General features: G+C 45.6%; 1 protein-coding gene across 11 annotated transcripts in view; it reads right to left on the bottom strand.

Annotated features, from left to right (window-relative positions):
* The window catches only part of LOC119405804 (prolyl endopeptidase FAP), a 445,209-nt gene that overhangs the window by 35,894 nt on the left and 388,011 nt on the right, over positions 1 to 21,304 (bottom strand). For 6 of the 11 annotated variants that reach the window (XM_037672649.2, XM_049418803.1, XM_037672633.2 and 3 more), the window contains 4 exons: positions 17,740 to 17,838; positions 5,740 to 5,834; positions 3,975 to 4,049; positions 2,820 to 2,872 (listed from right to left, as the gene is read on the bottom strand). In XM_037672649.2, the coding sequence (XP_037528577.1) occupies positions 2,820 to 2,872; positions 3,975 to 4,049; positions 5,740 to 5,834; positions 17,740 to 17,838 (322 nt within the window). The remainder of the gene's footprint in view (positions 1 to 2,819; positions 2,873 to 3,974; positions 4,050 to 5,739; positions 5,835 to 17,739; positions 17,839 to 21,304) is intronic. The other 5 variants (XM_037672660.2, XM_049418807.1, XM_037672644.2 and 2 more) reach the window with 1 other exon arrangement.

Below are 21,304 nucleotides of genomic sequence, written 5' to 3' on the forward strand. Positions count from 1 at the left end.
ATCGGGAACTTTGTAAAACCGACAGAACGGCAAATTTAGTTCTAGAGAACGACAAATTTTCCTAGCGAAAAAGCTCGTGATTTTCGCCTGCGCGCGCTTCGTCAGCAGCGAGCACACAATTCTCGTAGCTGACCAGTGAAATCAAAGCGTCTTCGGCACCGTCGTGTGCCCCAACATATTGCCTCAGAAGGGCGTCCATCACCTGACTTGGTGTGGGCACGGGAGCTTCGACAGTATCCGGATCGCTCGCACCTTCAGACTCCTCTGGTGCCCCGGATGCACTCCTCCTCCTCGTCGAGAACTTCTGTTGTGTCAGTGTCCGCGTCTGCGTCGGCGATCACGAAGTCATCGAAGTTATGATCTGCGGCCACCTCATCAAGCCGACGAAGCTCTTCCCAACAAATGGGCGATGCCTCTTCCTGCTCGTGTTGCGGGCTTGTGGAGGCCGACGCAGCCTCGACGCAGCCCGGCAGCACACTGCCAGGCTGCGTCTAGAATATCTGGCTGCACACTGCCAGACATTCTAGCCGACATCAACTTGGAAAAACCTCTTTTTTTTCATGCATTTTTTTCCGGAATGCTTCGTTAAATCGGGTTTCGCGGCGAAGTTTGTTGCGTTATTTCGAGTTCGTAAAAGCATTAAGCCTATGAGCAACTGCGGGGGAATCCGCATTTATTCGTTAAATCAGGAAATTCGTAAAATTGGGTTTCGTAAAATTGAGTGTCAACTGTATGTTGTGCAGATTCATAGGTGGCGTAAATTAATCCTTATTAAATCTACTGACGCCATCCACTACAGCACGTAAGTAGGGGCATATATGAGGCAGGAGGGGGGAGCGTGTGAGCAGTTACTAAATTTATGGTTGCCAGAGCACGCAGCTTAATTATTTGTGCACTTGCGAGATCTCCCTTTGAAAAAAAAAAAAAAGTCACACCGCTATTAATACTCGCGAAACTTTGCTACCAACCAATACGCACGTGCGCTTTTCGGCTTCCGCTAGGCTGTATATTCTCGGTAGAAACGAAGAGAATATGGTGTAGCCTCTGAATCGGCGACAATGCGACATCATAAAATGATTTAATCGTGCACAAATTTATCTAACTCATGCAGTGTAACGAAAATGCACAATGTGGATCTCGAATAGCGTAAGAGAGCGGCTTTTCTCCCCCTGTGCTCTGTGGATTCCCTTTAAAAGTGATTACCCGAATGATACAGCTGCATAGTTAATTATCGTTTCATATATGGTGAGTCGTTATCGCAATGGGAAGCAAATTCTTTCTGCAACATGACTAATAGGGAAACTTAAAAGACGGCGCAACGTTTTACGAGCAAGGTACAATGTAAACTCGACAGGATACCTTTACTAGCATGAGCCCATATGTATTGTACCTTTTGTTTTTGTCAGATGGCTCAGCACTTTACAACCATTTTCGCAACGTTCGTCAGTGTCTTCAGTGAGTAATGTTACAGATGTAACAGTGAAACATTTGCGACGTGCAGGTGATGCAGCTGCCGGCTGCGTAATGAAGTGGGCATAGTTGGGCCTCCATACTCCATGTCCAAGCGTGCTAAGTAAACTGGTTCTTAGTTTTTTAACGCGATAGCGTTAGAGAGCTCGTGTCGCAGAAATTCCGGTGTCGGTGTCGGCACCGTTGGTTGTGAGCGAAAAATCGTCCGTGAGCGAAAAATCGAGAAAGAAGCAAATAAAATAAAGAATAAAATCTTCGGTCCCATTGAGGATCGAACCCGGGCCGTTCGCGTGGCAAGCAGGTGTCCTACCACAAAGCCACGATGTTACTTGCAGCTGCTTCAGAAAAAAACACTACATAAATGTCATGTAGTGAAGGAGTCTCCTTAACGCATTTTGTTCGGCAGGTGTCACGACAAAAACGAGCCCACTCGGCGATTTGTAGGCGCATTGGCGAGACCATCAAACTACGTCGAAAAAGGCCGGGATAGTGCAGCCATCGCCGCTAAAAACACACACGAACTTTCAAACAGCTCTAAAAATGGACAACTATGTCCATCTAGCGGAAAACATATCAAGCGAACGCTGGCTTTCTAGAGGAGGCGTTGATCAAACAGCAAACGCTAGATAATGTGCTGCCATCTGTGAGGCATTGTGAGAAATATGTCTCGACTCTTTATGGCCTCCGAGATGGCAAGCGCGCGGCGTACATCTTGGAGGCCATGCGATTCTTGTTTTAGATCGAAAACCTCTACTATTTGCGCGCGCGCACACATGTGTATCTGTGTGCGTGTGTGTGTAACAATACAGATTAATAAGTATGCATTTGGTGGTCGAAGTGCGCACTAGGGGCCGGATTTCGCTATCGCGTTCAACTCTTAAAGGCGAAGCTTAAGGGACCTCCCATTTTTTTTTATAGAGTAAACAAAAAAAATTGAAACTCCTTCCGCATCTATTAAAGATTGGTGGCAATTCAACCGGAGTGTAGCGATCTTTGCCAAGTTCTCTTGCGAATTTTTGCGGCATATGTTTAACTTCGAGATTGTAGACCAAAGGAAAACATTTTGATATGACAGGACGTTTCTGTAAGACTGCACAGTACTGACGTTTATGCTTGTACATATTTCGTTAGCTGATTAACTTTGAACAGAGTCATCTTGCGAAGCACCCTTCATGTTTCTCGCTTGGTCCATTGCCGAATGATATATATTGATTCTAAAAATTCCTGAAGGTCCGCGAGACAAGTAAGAGACGTTTTTCGCACAACTACTTTCAGTGGCATGTTGGCGTAAGAAAAAACAAAAAAACAAAAATGAGGCGACGACATCGGTGTTTGTAGAAGTCGCTTACCTGTTCGAAAAATCATAGATCTTGTACTTTGCGGTGAACGAATATCGGAACACCTAGAATGCAAAAAAAAAAAGAGGGGAAGCATATAAAACAGTTGGTACGTAATGATGCAGCAGCCTTTCCCGGGAAAAAAAAAAGCTATCACGATTTGCGAGCGGAAGAAAAAGAGAATTGTAATGCTACCATCAGGTTTCCTAAGCGTCATGTCTTTTTTTCCCCCTCATTGAATGAGATTAACAACAATATAAATACTATGAACGATCTCATTTGCTTCAATGACCAAGGCATGATCGGAGTTCTAAAGCTAATTGTAACAACCGAGTCAGATCTTTCTCACCAGTGATCTTGTGAGCGTGTTGCAATATACTGCGCGCTCTAGAGTGTATCAACTAAGGCATAAGCGAAGAAGTATTCTGACGAACATGCTGAGGAAAAAGCAGTTCTTCTAATGATAACCAACTGCATTAAAAAGGCATTTTAAAGATAAATGTTGCATGTGATTCCCATGTATACAACGGAAACTTAAAGTAGTTTAGGTTTGATTTGGAAAACGCGAATATCAGCTTATATTTTCGAAACTTCCTCTACATTGACTGACTGCTCCTTAGGTCACTTTTATCTTCTTACATTGGCAGGGTTTCCTCCAGGCGGTTCCCAATTTTAGAGCAGCTTCGTATGCGCTTGACTCTGCACATTAAGTGTGTGCATAACGTCTTGTAAACTTTGATTCTAATCATAATCGCATGGACACCTATATCAGTAATCATGATCAAATACCGACGCAAGTGCAAAAGACTTTGTATTCATTACTTTATTGTGAAACTACTGACGATGGAGCTTATGCCTGGCTGAGCAGTTCTGCGCAGTATTTCTGCGCATGCAATACTGCGCCTGAGTCGTAGTGACATTGTGGCGGCTCATGGTTATATTCTACGACTCTACTGCGCCAGAAGCCTTCATAGCTGAACTACCTTAAAATCGTTCATTCACAGATTATTTTCAATAGTGTCACAGTTGGTTGGCACACTTTTTTTTCTTCAATCAACTGTAATCGCTGATTAAGTGAAAACTAGAACGTATGTGAGCATCGTATGTGAGCACAGAGTGGCACTATAGATGAGGAGAAACGGCACACCAGCTACAGAATTCACTTACGGGCACAACGTCGTGGACAAGTAGCAAGAAGTTGAGATCAGGCGACATATAATACTTGCGCACGTCATATTGTCGCTGAAAAAGAAAGAAAACCAAATAAGACAGTGTAAGGGCATACAGTAAATATTCTAGAGCTGTTGAGGACACGACAACGAATGCGGGCCCGGAAAAAAGAAGAAAGAGAAAAATAATATGATGCCGTCGCTCCGGTGATTCTTCAAGCCATCCGAGGGCATGTTTTATTTGCAAGAAGGTCGGCTTTCCTTGGCCGAGCCGAGCACCCGCCGTGTCCGGGAAGATACCCGCGGCGTCAATGTTTTACAATGCCTGCGCGCGTAACAGCGGCTGTGTAAATACATCAAAGCTCTCGCGCGCCATCCCCGTGGACGTTCCCGACTCATAAAGCGTGCCTTAGGCGTACGCGACTCCTTTCTGCTCGCGTTCCTCATCACCGTAGCGGCGGGGAAAGCGAGCCTCTGGGGCTTGCGGGGCGCCCGCTTAGGTGCTTTAACTCCTCGGTCGCTCGCAAACGGCCTGCCCGCTTGGCTGCGTCTCGTTAAGATGTGGCGCGCATTTGTTCGGCATCCAACGACGCCGTTATTGAGCGGACAAAGTTCGGAGTGCGCGTGGGATGGGCCCGCCTATTGTGTTCGCCAGTGTCGTGAGCGAAGCGGCGTTGTAAACGTTTACGGCCCCGGCGAGGCGCAAGGGGCGGTCAGAAGAGTGAAAGAACGGCATCAGGCCGTTGGAATGACCGGCAAGCAGCCAAGGCCACGCAGGCCGCGGCTTTCACTGGCGAGTGCGGTGCCGAACAAAAAGAAGGAGCGCTTCGTGACGACCGACTGACCCACGACGGCTTTCCGCGCTGGCATTTTACGCGTGCCGTCACGTCACGCAGGAGCTCAAAACAGCAGATCGCGAAAGCGAAAAGTTTTGGCAACGAGTAACCTGAATGTTTTTTATACGCGTGATTCGAAGCACCCTCGGAGAATCTCAAGACGCGTACGAACAAAATTTACTCGGCACATCACCTGTCTAGACAGCACTCCTCCCACGCGTCCCGTGTGTGCTTCCTGTGTTCCGCTATTCTTAATAAAACCATTAGAGCCTCAATAAACTCCGAACTAGTGGGTTTCATTTTCACAAACCTCCATGCCGAGCCTTCCTAGCGGAGCGTCGATAAAATTTTCTTTTTTATCCTCTAAGCCTGAATGAAACCAAAAAACGGCCGGAATTCGGCACACACAAGTGCGCTTTGAAAGGAAGGAAGTCGTGCATCGGAGGCTCACGTTTCCTTGCGCGGCCAATTTGAGTGACGACAGAAAAGTTAGACGGGTCCTGCGTTAGCGCGAGCAGTATGTTCCATTTGGTGTCGCAAAATGTCACGCTACTCTCTCTTTTTCTATTTTTTATATTCTCTAGTATCTGCATGATTATATTTCCTTCGGTTTGGCGACCTTACAGCAACGTGGCCATTCGTAAGCTCGGACGCTTGTAACGAAAAGACAACTTGTCTTTTCGTCCACTTTACTTTCTTCACACTTATATCGTAATTACTACAGTACAGTTAAAACAATACTATCAACGTCCCCTATACCTTCTTTGGCTTCATTGCAGTGTTGGTTTTCGTTAAGGTTTTATCAAACAATGAAACGAGCCCTTAGAATCTCCTTCTTTCGTTCGAGTCAACTATGAGTGACTCTCAGCTAGGACAGCAACTTCCCGGGTATATCGTGTTACATGGGAGAGAGGAATGGGCGCTCACGAATGTAGTGTTGTGCAGCAGCGTCCTCTTCTCCTTGTTCTGAGCGTTGTACAGCACCAGCGCGCCGTCTGTGTCCCGGTACACGAACTCGGTGTCTGTGCGAAAAGAAACAAAAAAAAAATGTCACCCATCACACAGAGTCACAGAGGTGCAGAAAGCGCAACGGTATACTATAGCTGCCCCGCGCCTTAACGCCACAACGCAATTAAGATCCAATAAATCGTGATTCACTACACTGTGGCACAGCTGCTGGATCCATCCATGGTGGCCGTGACTGTGATCTAAATTAGGAGCGTTGGTTACTTTACGTTCCCACGTGCACAATTTCATCGAAACGTCGTCACGCGAACTCGATCGAACACTTGAGGGTGAGCAATGTTGCAGCTAATAAACTCGAAACTAAGCAATATAGAAAACCAGTTAACCACATAGACGGCCACGGACAACCGCGAACTACCTGCTCAATTTTATTTTGAAACAGCGCGATTAATAGAAGGCGAAAAAAGAAATGATATGCGAACGAACTGAGGGAATGCTTAGCCGCGTATACACCCGGTTTGTTTCAAAGTATAAGCTAGTTGAAAAAAATAAAATTTAGTTGGAAGCTATGGCGCTTGTCCGACCTGTCGTCATTGTCTTTCCTGTCCGCTTAGGGTTTATTACTTTATATATATATACATATATATATATATATATATATATATATATATATATATATATATATATATATATATATATATATAAGAGAGCAGGTGTAACTTTTCCTAGGTTCAGTAAGTCAAATGAAGAATGTTCATTTCGAGAATGTGCCTCATATTACCTTAACAACCTCCACTCCGCAATTTCTTTCTTCCTTAGGCCGCAGCAGAGAAGGGTAAATTGCCCGTTTCAATACGTTCTTCTCGGTTAGCTATACAGTGGCACCAGGAACGACGGGAATATATAGCGCGAGCGGCGAAGACAGCACCGAATTACGCATTTCGTAAGACAGCGAGCCGATACAGAATCCTCAGACTACAGGGCGTGCGAGCATGAAGGAATATTCATTCGAATCTTCCTCGGCTGTGCTGCGCTGTCGCAGATGAGTTTCCGCGGAGAAAATTTCTACCTGTTTGTAGCTTTCAGGTAAGAAAAGAAAAACAAAAAAAACAGAAAAAAATACCCTCTCATTACTGAGAGAAGCTGGAGAAGAAGAAATAGAGCCGTTTCGCAAGGCTCTACTTTATGTTGCGACTTTTGTTTTCGTTCCATTCGGAAATCTGGATTCCTGAGGAGGGCTTTATTGAGCCGCAGAGATTGCACTGCGAGAAAAGTAGGAGACCGGCATGCACGAAAAAAAAAATATATAGAGAAGCCGGCCGAAATACGAGCGAGCTAGCTTTCACGAGACCACAAGCGCGAGCGCTCGTTCTGGGATTGAAATTCAAATTTCATACGGGTCGCAAAATCGGCAAAAGATTTCGCTCGAAGCACGCAAACATTGCCGACAATCACTATCGCCCATATAGTTTCGCCTCAGCTTTAATATGACGAGCTTTTTGTTTCTGCAGGGAAAAAAAAAAAAAAAAAAAACTGATGGCTCGCTCCCTGCATGAGGAGGTCTCTAGAGAGGAAATGAAGCTTGCTCCAAATATTATGCGATACAGCGTTCCGCAACTAATCAGGTCTCGTTATTTTTCCACAAATATATCGGGCAACTAGTCTTACTGGTTAGTAATTTGAGTAAAGTAAATCTATTGCTGCTGTCTTTGATTTTCGCGTCCTGGGTCGGTGAAACCAAGCGCCAATTCTCGCCAAGAAAGCGCGTTTCTGTGCATCGTCGACTGTTGCCATAGATACAGACGGCGCCTTCTAGCGCCTATTTATCGAGTTATATGACTTATGGAGTGCAGAAAGTTTAGATGTGAACAACGTTGGAAAATCGGTACAAATACGGTCACCGCACACTTTAGCACTAATTGCTCACGCTGATGTCAGCGATGTCAACGTTGCTATTTTTTTCTGCCTTATTGTCATATACCCATGAAGCCTGTGATCGAATATCCATCATTTCCCGAGTCAGATCAGACGAACCCGTGGTTTCGGCCAAAGTATTTGCCTGGCCCTCTTCTCTGTCCTCCCTCGAGTACAAGGGTTATTGCACAAGTTTAAATGCTCGGCGTTCTCTCGACAGCTTGAAAACCATAACCTACTACAGCATGAACCTTTTCTTGTACGTGCGACATATGGTGCACCATACACAGCATGTATTAGGAAAGCGTCAAATTTGGTAGAATTTTGCTTAGAGCGCATTGAGGTTTCTCAAGTGTAGTTGACATATACGGCGCGTGCGCGTGTCTGCCCGTTAGGACTTACGGTGTAATAAAATAAGTGCGCTTATACTTAAAACTCAACGTTAATTTCTGGTCTTCCTTGCATTCCGTTCTATATGCACTTCAATAAGACTTCGGAAGTAGTTCGTAGTTAGTTCTTTCTTTGCTGCTTGTCGATACAGGAAGCGACGTGCATTCGATACTAAAGAGAAACCACGAAACTATATTTCAGGTCTCGGAGCCCCTGCCCTCTGGCCTCTCGCCACTGCATAGGAGCGACGCTCATATGGTTCGATTTCGGAGGCGCCGTCGTGGCTTGCCCTTCACTGCGACACCCGGAGCTCAGGCGATTCCCCACAAAATGTGGTCACTTGCGTGCGTATGCAGTGTCCTCTAGCGAGTTGTTCCAAGAAACATGGTGAATTCTCCTTGGCGAATGTTGCCTTTAAACACTTCCTCGCGACACGGTACCTAAACTCAAAGCTCCGACATATCTCTCAGGCGCAACGCAGCTTCGTGGAAATGAGGTAAAGTCTGCTCAAAATAGGCTGTTCAGACGCCACTGTCAGGCGCTGTCACCTCGGCACGCGCATCCCACAGCCTTCCCGCGCAGACCGCGCCACTACCACCACTACTGTCACACGCGGTCTGTATCTTCGCCGCCGCGCTTCTTTGCACCTGCCTCCGCGAAGATTAACCTGGCTACCTCCTCGCGGTGCAGGTGCTCACCCGCTGTCGACCCATAAATTATTCCCCAGTGCCCTTGATGCTGCTTCTCTTTCGCGCTGGTTCGGCGGCGGCCCTATACACCAGTACAGTGCCTGCTTTCTATCTGTCGGTGAAACCGAAAATAGCCGTCCAGCACACGGCGGCTCACGACGAGCGGCGAGCAGTTTCGTGGAGTCGCCACGTGCGCGATGCGGAGGCTGCTGCGAGTGAGAGGATCTTTCTGAAGCCGACCCACTGCGCCCGTTTGCAGAGACGAGGACCACGGGTCAGCACGAGGCCCCTATGTTACAAGCGGCGAGCGCAGTGAGACGCCATCGCCGCAAAATCCTGGTCGCGATGGTTTCGCCAATATACAGACGGCCTTTACGAACGAGGTGGACGGCGACCAGCCTCCTTAGAAATGAGGCGGTGGTGGCAAGCACAGCGGCGCAGGCGCAGGCCCCGGTTTCGCCAGTGTGTGTAGCCGGTTGGCTCGACGTACATTATTAATCGTTCACTTAAAAAGATAGCATTAAACAGCAGCAAATCGGCAATTAGTAGGAATTTCCGACTTAACAAGCTATAGAGATGGCTTCACATCCTACCTATGTATACCATTAACTTCGACTATCCGAAGCTTCCAACTGCTTTTTTATATAAATTTATATACCCTTTTCAGTCGTTGAAAGAAAAAAAAATGAACAGAATCAGCCTTGAGAACAGGGAAATGTCCATGAAAAAGCGCTACGCCCATACACAGTATGCGTATAAAAGAGAACGAAGGAGAACCTTCGCAAGTGGACTTTAATTGGCGACCATTTTCCAGCCGGCTTTCGAGAGCCCTACGAAAACGACCCTGAAATGGAGGATAGGCCAACTGTTCTTTTTCCTCTCTTTTTGCTCGACGCTGTTTTGGGAAGTAATTTGGACATGGCTTCCTGCAGTTCGTCGCGAAGCGCCTCGCACCACGGCGGGACGAGCTACGCTCCACGCGCCGGGCTGCGTAGTCACATGCGCAACTTCTTCCCTCGTAAGTAGCAATTATGGCGCGCCAGAGGAAGAAAGGGTCGCCTCGGAATTGGATAAAACTTCCCCGCTCCGCTTCCTGCAGAGGAAGTATATATAACGAGTACCCGACGTCGCCAGGCCTCCTCGGGCACAGTTTGACCTCGCAACTCTTCATTTATGCATGGTGCCGATGATGGGAGGGACAAATAGAAAAAGAACGCCAAGAACAAACAAGAGCCAACTGGAAAAGTGCACGCGTGATATTGAGTGAGAAGAAAAGGCAAAGGGGATTGGAAGCGCCGACGAAATGAAAGATTATCGCGGACGGCTCGGCATAGTGTGCGGCGCGTGCGCGGTTCCTCTACTATTCAAACTGTTCTCCCGATTTTGTCTTTCTTAGTGGCACTCTTCCATTTCCATTTAGCGTATTTACTCGTAGCGAGGGAGCAAAAAGAAGAGTCTTCCAATGAGCTCGAAGAATTCCGACTGCGCCAGAGCCAACCGCGCGTCCGCATTGAAACAAGAAAAGCGGCCAAAATTTCGCATCGCCCCTAAAAGGCAGAAGTGGGTACGAGTACGAACCAGCCGATATAGTGCATAACACGAAACAAAGCAATAATAAAAAAGATTAAAGTTCACGCCTCTTCTCCCTTTAGTGCTCTCACTGAGTGCTCGCCCGCTGCACCCTGCGCCGGCGTAAATTAAACTTTGCGCGAAGATATGCTAATGAAACTCTCCTACTCTTATTGCTCCCAGAGACGTCGAAAAGTATTGGCGTCCGTAAACAGTATCTCCGATGAGGGTACTAAAAAGGAGTAGGAAATAATCGCGAACGAAGGCGACGCCCGAACAACACTGCTGGCCCTCTACACTCATTTATTACAATCTATGGAACTCACACGTATATGCGTATGCATGGTTTTTCTTTTTTCAGCCGCAAGCGAGTGAGTGAGAATAATGTTTGCTCGATGCATTCGAGATTACGAATTTTATGAAACGTCAACGAGCTCGTGTCGGATAATAAAAAAAAAGACTCCGCGGACCTTTTTCTCGCGCCAGCGGGGCGGCTCAGATAAGAATAGCTCGTCGGAGCGGAACGCAGGGAAAGCAAAATGAGAACGATGCGGAAGGGATAGCCATCTCACGCTCTTCCCTACAACGTCGACAAAATCACTGAAAATCTGCGTGTGCCGTGTACGACATATATACAAGCTTTGCGGTGAGGGGCGGAGCACGCTCTGCTGACGCCCGTATCTGCGGGACCAGGGAGAACGATGAGGCACAGCAGCAGCTTCGGAATCGTTACTTTCTTCTCTCGCCTTCTCTCGTCGTATTTATTATAGCCCCGCCGCGACAGCTTATCTCCGACAGACGCGAAGCCTTGCGCAAGCAGGCATAACTACGTGCGGCCACTGGCGCTTCGCGGCCGCCGGCGGGGCCTTATCTGTGGGCGCCGCACTCAGATGCACGCGTGCCGGAGCACGCTTCGGAATGCATGCGGCAAGCGCCTGCGCCGACAGTTTGTTATGGCACTGAATGCGCGCCGTTATTGCTCGTGACGCCTCGGAAGCGCCGGCTCGAGGCTTAAAAGAACGCACTATGATGAAATATGCGCTGCTGTGGTGAACCAGCTCCGGCGTCGCCCCTCTGAGCGCGAACTTCGGAGCGTATTCTTGCTGCCCCGGACGACATTAACATGCGGGCTCTGTGTTTCTTTCACCTAAGAGAGCATGCATTTCACCGCACGTTATGTGGTGCATACTGTGTTTCTATGCCGTTTCTGTGCAGTGGTAAGGTCGAATGAATGAATGAATGAATGAATGAATGAATGAATGAATGAATGAATGAATGAATGAATGAATGAATGAAGAAAGAAAGTACTGTTAACTCGGTTACTCTGTTTCTGTGTATATCACCCGCCACGGCATTCTAGTTGCTATGGTGCTCGACTACTAATCCGAAGGTCGCGGGATCGAATACCGGCGGCGGCGGCCGTATTATGAAGGAGGCGAAATGCGAGAGGCCCGTGTACTTGGATTTATTGCCTGTTGAACAACCCCAGCTGGTCGAAATTTCCGGAATCCTCCACTATACGGCGTCCCTCATAAATCATATCGTGGTTTATGGACGCTAAAGCCCAACTATTATTATTATTATTATTATTATTATTATTATTATTATTATTATTATTATTATTATTATTATTATTATTATTTATTATTATTATTATTCCCATTTCCTGCCGGCGACTTCAAACAAGATTCCAGTCATATTCTTCATTCTATATCGAAGTTGACGAGGAAACGCTACAACGCCTGAATGACCCTTCGATGTGGCCCCTCGGATGCCTCTTCAAGCCATTTCGTGGGGAGCTGCGCGATGACATGCTTCATCCCTCTGAGCAAGTGACTGGAAACGAAAGTGCCGTGTAACGTAGACATATTCTACCAAAATGCTCGGGGTCTGCGTACCAAGACACTGGAGTTTTTCTCTAATGTTCTTTCGTCTTGTTTTCCTATTATCGCTATTTCTGAAACCTGGCTCGGCACTTCGTGAAATTCTCTCATCGGACTTACACCACCTTCCGCCGTGACCGAGATTTCAGTGAAACCAACAGAAAGGCGGTGGCGTGCTGATTGCCATTGACATCACTGAAATCCGTCGACGGAAAGACCTAGAAACTATCGAAATCGATCTGGCTAGAAATCAACCTTGAGCGCCATGAAAAATTGTTGATTGGATGCTCTATTTACACCGCCCAGCCATTTCCCCTGCCATCGTTTCACGATGTCATGTCTTCTATTGACTTGTGATATCTTCTCATAGTGGGCACAGAATTATTGTTTTGGGGATTTCATGCACCTGGAATTGACTGGAGCACGCTTACCTTTTCTCATTACAATCATTTCACAGAGAAAAAGTGCAGCCTGCTCTTGGACTTTCTGGCGTTTAAGTTCCCTAGTGCAACATAATTCAGTCGTCAATTTCCAGTGGCAACGTCCTTAGACCTGTGTGTGTCAAACGATCAACCCCTTGAAGTTGCCCGCTCAACATCTCTCTTGTACGGCCGACAAATTCCACCCACCCTTAACGTAAGATTATCTGCATCAGCCGAAACAACGAGCTACAGCAGTTACGTAAACAAATCTCCAAGATTTCGTTCAAGCGAGGTGATTACAGGGGGCCTCTATCATCACTTGTCCACCGTTGAGTGGTCACAGGTTACTGACAAAACCTAATGTTGATGACCAGGTTGATCGGTTTACGGAGCTTGTACTGAGCAGCATGCTTAATTTTATTCCCCAGTATACACCTAAACAACGTAAATATCCCCACTGGTTCTCATCTGAACTTATCAGTGCACTGAAGCATAAAGATCACGCACACGGAAATCTAATGTTCTCCATCCAGCGAGTGGAAGGGAAGAGTTCAGCTTTTTTCGAACTCTCTCTAAACGCCTATATAAACGGATCATAGTTCGTACATTCAATTCTTAGAAAAAAGCGCCTCTGACAGGCCGGCTGAGTTTTGGAAGTATGTGCGTAACGGTCTAGCAAAAGCGAGAGTCCTTCAGACTACTAGACTTAAATGGGGTAGAAATGCATGCCGTCGCTGACTGTTTTGCCACACATTTCTCATCCGTTTATAAGGCCTCGACTCCAGCACTGATACAGAAGCAACAGCAGCCAAGGCAGTTAGCTCATCCAGTGCTTTGTCGCTGGATGAAAATCTTATCAGCGAATGCATTAAGCGCTTAAAACCATCCTTATCATGTGGCCCAGATGGCATCCCCTCCGCCATACTAAAAGCATATGGGACTATATTTGTCCCAGTACTGACTACGATATTTAATAACTGCCTGGACACTTCCACATTTCCTAGCATGTGGAAAACTGCTCGTGTTTTCCCAGTATTTAAGTCGGGCTCTAAGACAGATGTTCTAAATTATCGCCCGATTTCTCTACTATGTGCCACATCAAGATCTTCGAACTGGCTCTTCACAAAATATTGTCTTTTAGTGTGAAAAACTCACTGATTCCAAATCAACATGGTTTTCTTGCTGGCCGCTCAACTACCACAATCTTGCTAGTTTCATGACGCAGATCTCCACACCTATTCTCAGAGAGGACAGGTTGACGTAATCTACTGTGACCTGAGCAAGGCTTTTGACGTAGTCAGCCACACACTGATTATGGTTAAAACTTGCGAACTTTGACGTTGACTTGTCGATTGTGAATCTCTTGCACAGCTATCTGCTCAATAGATCTTGTTATGTTGCCGTAAATGGGCAAACCTCTTCTTGTATAAAGTGACTAGTGGGGTCCCTCAAGGTCGTATTAGGCCCACTCCTATTTTTAATTACGTTAATGATGTTTCTTTTGCCATTCGTAATTCTTCTTTCCTCGTGTATGCCGATGACATCAAGATATTTAAGGAAATTCATTCAGTTACGACTGTCGCTTGGTTGCAGTCAGATTTGTGTTCTTGTTCCGAATGGTGCAACGGCAATACCTTTCTCTAAATACCGCAAAGACAAATTCATGTCTATCACTCGCAAAACATCTAGCGTGTCATTTCAATACTTTGTCAATTCTGTGCCGTTATGCAAGGTTTATGAAATCAGTGATCTTGGGTGTGTTGTTGACAGCGCGTTAAACTTTTCTTCTCACGTTAAGCGTGCTGCTATGCGGGGCATTCGTTCTCTCGGATGTGTTTGTAGATATCTCGAGAATTCAGGTCTCCCATGGCCCTACCAAATTGTAACACGGTAATATGTCTTCCGCAAATTGAGTATGCGTCCGTGATATGGAATGGCATTGCTCAATCCAGCGGTAACACCATTGAACGAGCCAGAAAAAATTCCTCAGCATATATAACCATCGCTTTGCTTAAAAATGACTCTGGATCTCGTTCAAATACTGCTGAGTCATTATCACTGCCATCACTTCACTGCCGACGAAATCGTTCTGATCTCTTATTTCTCTACAAGCTAGTCCACGGTTTCATATCCTGCCCTGTACTTCTCAATTGTGTTAATTTTCGAATTCCGCGTAAGTTAACCAGAGAGAACAGACCGTTTCATGTACCCGCCTGCTTCTTCCAACACTCTACGTTCACAGAATACAAAGTCTTTATAATATCAATTTTCTTGATCTTGACGTTTTTCATAGTCCACAATCACTGTTTTTATCCGAGCTTTGCACTGTTTTTGACATAGTATGGCACAGTGTACAAAGTCTTTCCCTTCTCCGTCTTTCCGCATAGTTGTATATGTGCAATCTAATTTTTTATTCCCCTTCAATATTTCTCATATTGTCTTATTTTACTCCTCCCCTTTAGTGTTCATTTCTCTTTGTCTACGTGTTTTTGCTCTTTTTATTTCTGAAGACTGTCTGTATTGTATTGTTTATTTTTATTGATTTTATTTTTGCGTGCGCCTGCACAAAGACCTCACGGTTGTTCCTGGGCACGTTAAATAAATGATTGATTGATTGATTGATTGATTATTATTATTATTATTATTATTATAAATCTAAGCGTACGACAGTGTATTTTCATTTCGCCCTCATCGAAACGCGGCCGCCGTGGCGAGGACAAAACCCACGACCTCGAGCTGAACTACCGCTGCGGTTAACTTACAAGGCGTATCTGAGTGTGCACAGTAAGGAGACGCGCTAGCCGCATTTTTACGTTAAAAAGATAAAAGGAGGGCGCACATCTTTTTTGCCGTCGAGTCCAGGCATTGTCATGGCCGTTTCAGAAAGAAATTCCATTCTGGTGATGGTGCCATCAAGGCAACATGTGCTCGCCACCAAACAGACGAGAAAGAAGAGCAGAACAATACCGAAACACTTTGGAATGGCTAAAAAAAGAAAAGAAAGAAAGAAACAGGAACGCTGGCCGTAAAGATTTCAAGGAGCAGAGGCTCACGTTCTCTTATCTGTGGTTGCCTGTTCTGCCCTGTCAAGTGTACTAGCACGACAAAAAAGAAGAGGAGGAAAAAAAATACGAAATGACTATCAATATGTTAGATGAGTGCCGCGAACTTTTCCTCGAAAAAAAAAAACACAAAAATATAAAGGTATTTGGTTTTGGTTCTCTGTCTCTTTCTTTTTGCTATTTTCGTCGTGCTGGTGAAAAACGACGCTCCACTTCCAGGCCCTGCTTCTGACAGGCAAGAAAGAAAGTATGGTAACAACAAACAGTAACTTTCTCGAGAGCACCCACATTCTCGAGACAAAATCTATAACCGCTCAACTCCTGCACCGAGACGGTGCGCTGCAGTGAATAACAGCGCCATGTTTCTCACGAGGGAACTAACTCTTCAGGACACGGCCGAGGAAGTGCGGAAGTTCAGTGTAGAATGTTCAGCGGGGAGATCGAGGAACATAAGTGTAGGGCCAAAAGTTAGCCGAAACGAAATCGAGGGTGCGCATTAAGCTATAGAAATTTGCGCACCATTCTAAGTTTTTTTTTCTGCACTGATTAGATATCTGTTCTGTCGGGAAAGCGGGCTGCTTCGATAGCATATCCGTAAAAAAGTGCGTGAGGTCTTCTTTCATATAGTCACGGCATTGCCAACTGACGAAAGAATGCAGTCGCAAAATGTTATAGAAATTGGAAAGTATTCAGTCAGTCTCTTGAGGCTGAACGACCTTACAAATTCTCATTTATCCGCTAATTTCAAGAATTAAACGTATTATATCCGTGAGCACTGTATACCTGTAGTGATAACATTTACGTGTTTATACCCATCTATACAGGTAAAAAAATATTCTGAACCTATCCACGTGCACGTTGTATAACAATGGCTTAAACCAAAGCTCAGTCGAGAGAGATAACCATGCAGCAAGTCTAGCACTGCACCGTCGCAGAACGCACATCGTCGGGATCAGAGACTGCACCGTCATGATAAATACAGAATGCTCAGCCGAGCCAGGCGTGATTTCTCGGAGGGCGATTGCTTCGGTGGGAGGCGTTTCATACAGACACCTCTTGGACAGAATGCAGCGAGCGCGCATGCTTCGCCATGATGGGAAATACTTAGAACGCAGTTATTATACCCGTCAGCGTTCGTAGCCTGATGCGGGAAGCACAATGATCGTTTCGCGATGTTTATTGCCAGTCGACTCCAAGCAAGAGCGGGACTATGAGAAGCGCATTAGGGGAATGCTTTCTAATTAATGTCTAACGTGTGGCGAATTCCTTGACGTTCATTTAGCTAATGAATACACGCATTTATCCGACGCCCATCAAGTACAATTCAGCACCTCCCTGCGAACTGATTAGGTCTTTGTTCAGGCACACATGGCATTGCCTGGTAGAGCGGCTGGCCTGGAAAGGCATTCGTCCAGAGCTCGACTTTATAGACGTTTTCTTTTTGTTGAACTGCGAAGTTTCGGCTGTGAAAATCCCTTTTGGGTTTTGTTATTAGCTTCGTACTATACAATCTTGGTGGACGACCTTGTTTTTTCTTCCTTTCACAACACGGAGCCATCAAGATGCGCGTATTCTTAGTCTTATAGTATCATCATCACCATGATACTGGCGGGCACAGCTCAAGAGCCATTTCGAGCACATCTGAACAAGCGCATGCTCTGTTTGGGTTGGTGCTTTTCTATAGCGCGGCGCCAGCCCCCCCCCCCCCCCCCCCCCCCCCCCCATGTTCACGCAGGAGAGGGAAGAAAGAAAAGGATGCAACGCACGCCGCCTCACGTTCGCAGCGCACGTAGACTACTGCTGCCAGGGCCCCGGAGCTGCTTTTCGCGCGTCACGTAGGGGCAATCTGCGCGAACTGGCGCAGGAGCGATTGACGCTCTCTTCTGCTCTGGCACGAAGACGGGACGTCGCCCGCGGATGGAACGCCGAGTGCAGGGCACGCCGCGTGACACCCATATTTCTTAAGTTTTCTTTTTGTTCTGTCACGCATCTTTTCTCTCTTATTTTTTGAGAATAGGCGCTCCATACTCACCCGAGACCCAGGAGCCGTTGAATTTGCGCGGGTTGAACGTGCCATGGAGCACCTCTTCTAGCGATATCCTGGCTTGCTTCACGCGGGGTCCCTTGTCTCCTGAAAGAAAGGCCAAAGCCACTCACGAGGACTGAATGTAGCGCAGGCAGGTGCAGCTTCCGTGGCGGGCGAACGAACCCTGAAGGAACGCCGCGCCGCTCACTTGGAATGAACGGCGGCGACAGTCTAAACAGGGTGTTCCAAGAAATGTGCCCGAAGATCCTCAAAATAAGGCAAACGCGATATTTACTCGCTGCCTTCATACTTGCTTTTTTTTTTCTGTGGCGGCTGACATCTTGAGAGGACTATAGAGACATCAATTACGACAGTAGTAAAAAAATAAGTTAGTTAACTTTTAATTAGGGGAGACAGGCGGTCGGGTCAAATGGGACAGTGGGAGCCCTTCCTGCGAGGAGCCCATTGCTGCTTAGACATTTCCAAAAAGCGGCAGCTGGTAATTTTAGCAGAATGATGAAATCTGACCAATTTCCCCGGAGTAACCGAAACCCAAACGCGGAAGAGCCACACTGCCATAGACTTCCGGGACGTCTGGAATGAACGGGCGTCGTTACAATAACCTTCGATCGACTTCGCTTGGTGGGTGTGCAGGCTGCGCTTGCGACTACAGTAAGCATGGAACACGTACGTTAATGAATGCAGAAGAACTGGCACCTCTGAAATCGTTGTCGTGAACAGTGACGTTAGTCTGGTCGGTGCTAGTTGCGCTCATCGGCACTTCGGTTTCGGTTTCGCCGGTGAATTTGGTCGAATTTCATAACTCCTCAATAATTACCAGAGGCCATTTTTTTTTGGAAATCTCAAATTGCCAGTTGGCTCTTCGCAGGAAGGACTTATTTTCTCCTTTGACATGTCCGCCTGTATAAACTAATGAAAACGCTAATTAACATAAATTCTTTATTATTGCCGTAATTCATTCGCTAGTAATCTTAAGATGTCTGCCGCCACAGAAAAAATAATTGTAAAGGCAGCGAGCAAATAATCAATTTTCCTTATTTTTTGATGATTTCCGCACACATTTCTTGAAATACATGGTGTATGTGGAAGACGGTTTTTGCGTGGAAATCGTTTTTTTTTGTTTTTTAGGTTCTTAGATTTTTACGTGTCCTCAGTACCGATTCGCATTTTTCGACGGTTTCAGTGGCTAATTTTCGAACGCTTATTTTACGCAACCAGTTAGGATATTTATCGGGGCGATCCACTGGCGCAGCAACGAAGGCCACAAATCTAAAGTTTCTCATACACCCTAAGGTTCCTGCATTCTCAGAGCTAATAGCGAATTGCGTTTAGGCTAAGCGAGCTATAAACTTTTATGTAAACGCTCGTAAATGTTTACTACCAAGCAGATCCATTCAGGGATCTGCTACAGGCGCCCCATAAAAACAAGCTTGCAATTTAAACGCCAAGTTTGGAAATTAACGCCGGAACGGTTTCACTCCACAAAACACCGTACCGAGAACTATCGGTATAACATTCATGCATTTCCTGCGAAGCTACGCAACAACGCTGGATGGCCGTTTTATAGGTTGATAGGCCTAGGTGCGCCATTCTAACATGTAGTAAGTTTGTTTAATGAAACAGAAGCCATGCACGCGCTATGTAACCAGTTGTACACCGTTAACAGCCGCCTGCCAAATCCTCCTGTCTTCCTGCTACCTAGTTAAAGAAATGATTAGCTCTAATCATAACCATTTCTAATCATTAATGTTAATGCCACTACGCGAAAATAAGGAGCCGCAATGACAGATCATTACGTTCGTAAGTGGTCTTTGCCATTGGCTGGCTGCCTTCGCTAATGATTTGTCCTGCACCAGACTTGGCTGAAATTTTCTCTCGTGCACCATTCTAGCATGGGAACGTTTCGTGTATACGGGACAATGTTCTTACAGCCCGCTCGAGAATACCAGTATTAGTTGTCTGCGTAGCTTTTCGTTTTTTCGAGTTTATAAAACCTTTTTTTTTTTCGGGTTTAGAAGCCCGACGAATTTCAACAAAGCCTACGCAGCTCGTTGTTTGCCCGTCACGACAGTATGTGCTCGCCCTATTTCCTTAGAAAGACGTTCTGTTCTGCACCGCAGTATTCCCTCTTCTTTACACCACTAAGAGATTCAACTTGCACGATTTTGTTGTTCTTTTTTGATGTGACGAACGCGAATTGCCTTTCTTTTGCGGCGATATAAAGTGGTATGTATTGCGTGGTTCATCCATTGCCTCGTATTCGTCACAATCTAAATGCTAACCCTCAATGTGTGCCCTTCTCTACCTCTGAATACCGTAAAGTTATAGAAGTGCAGTGGTATTCCCCTGAGCTCTCATGCTATACTTTAAAGTTCAAGATCAGTCTTCTTTTTAACAAACGTATGCAAATATCGAACACTTAAACTGCAAAATTAAATTGCTTCTCCTCTTTTAACTACCTGGTTACAGTAATAATCACTTCTCATAGGATACTTCTGCATACAATCCCAGCAGAAGCATTTCAATGTCGTTGACGAACATTAAATGTTACGTGCAAAATTTAAGCGCCTGTGCAGTCTAACTTCCTTAAAAGCGTTTTTCAGTAAGTCACCGTGCAACTTTGTGCATAAGGTGCTGGAGAAAAATGATCTTGCTATATTCTATTATATGAAAGAGGTTTATTATAGAGAGAAGCGTGAAACCGTAGGTTAGGTTAACATATGAGCATCAAATATATTAACTTTTACATAAAATGAGTGCTACGATAAACGAGTCACAGTTTCAACAATATTCACATCCTGGAGGCCCGTCTCTGTCCTGAACACACAAGTTGTACATAATAGGCATACAGGCTGACTTGCAAAAAATAAATGTGTAATAAAGAGTAACTTTTTTTTAAAAATAACCGCACATGAAGTGCCATTGTGTCGAAACACACTTCTTAGTTGTGTATACGGGTAGACGCAAAAAAAAAAAAGGATGACATTACACAATCATATTATACTGGCACTCTCAAAACATGCCACTTGAAGAGAGTATGTGTACTAGAAAGATAGTTTGGCAATTCGTCCCATATGGCCAGAAAAATAGGAGTGCTGTTAACTTGTTTGGCGATGTAATCAGGTGAACGTGTCTTGTCATCCTAAAAAAATGTTTTTCACACAATTTTTTAATTGCCTAAAACATTGAGCCTGATGGATTCGTAACGTACAGTGCCGGCATTAAAAAAAGTTCTTACGCTAAAAATGTACGCAAGAGCAGATGCGAGCGAATCGTGACATGAGACATTGTTAAAGAAGACGGTTGTACAAGAATAGACAGCACTTACGAACAAGAAATCGGTCGCTTATTAAATGTGCGGCTATGGGGTGTTGTTCTTGCTTTCATGATTTTATTATCACAATGTCTAATGTCCGAAGGCAAGAACACTGCAGCAGATGTCCACCATCGCTCGCCACCATACCAGAGGCACTCGTGAATTGAGAAAAAAAAAACCTGCCTTCGCTCCTTTTATAAATGGTCCTTGGCCATCACCGGGCATTTCAGGAGC

This window comes from Rhipicephalus sanguineus, chromosome 1 (assembly GCF_013339695.2).
Source record: "Rhipicephalus sanguineus isolate Rsan-2018 chromosome 1, BIME_Rsan_1.4, whole genome shotgun sequence".
Lineage (NCBI taxonomy): Eukaryota > Metazoa > Arthropoda > Arachnida > Ixodida > Ixodidae > Rhipicephalus > Rhipicephalus sanguineus.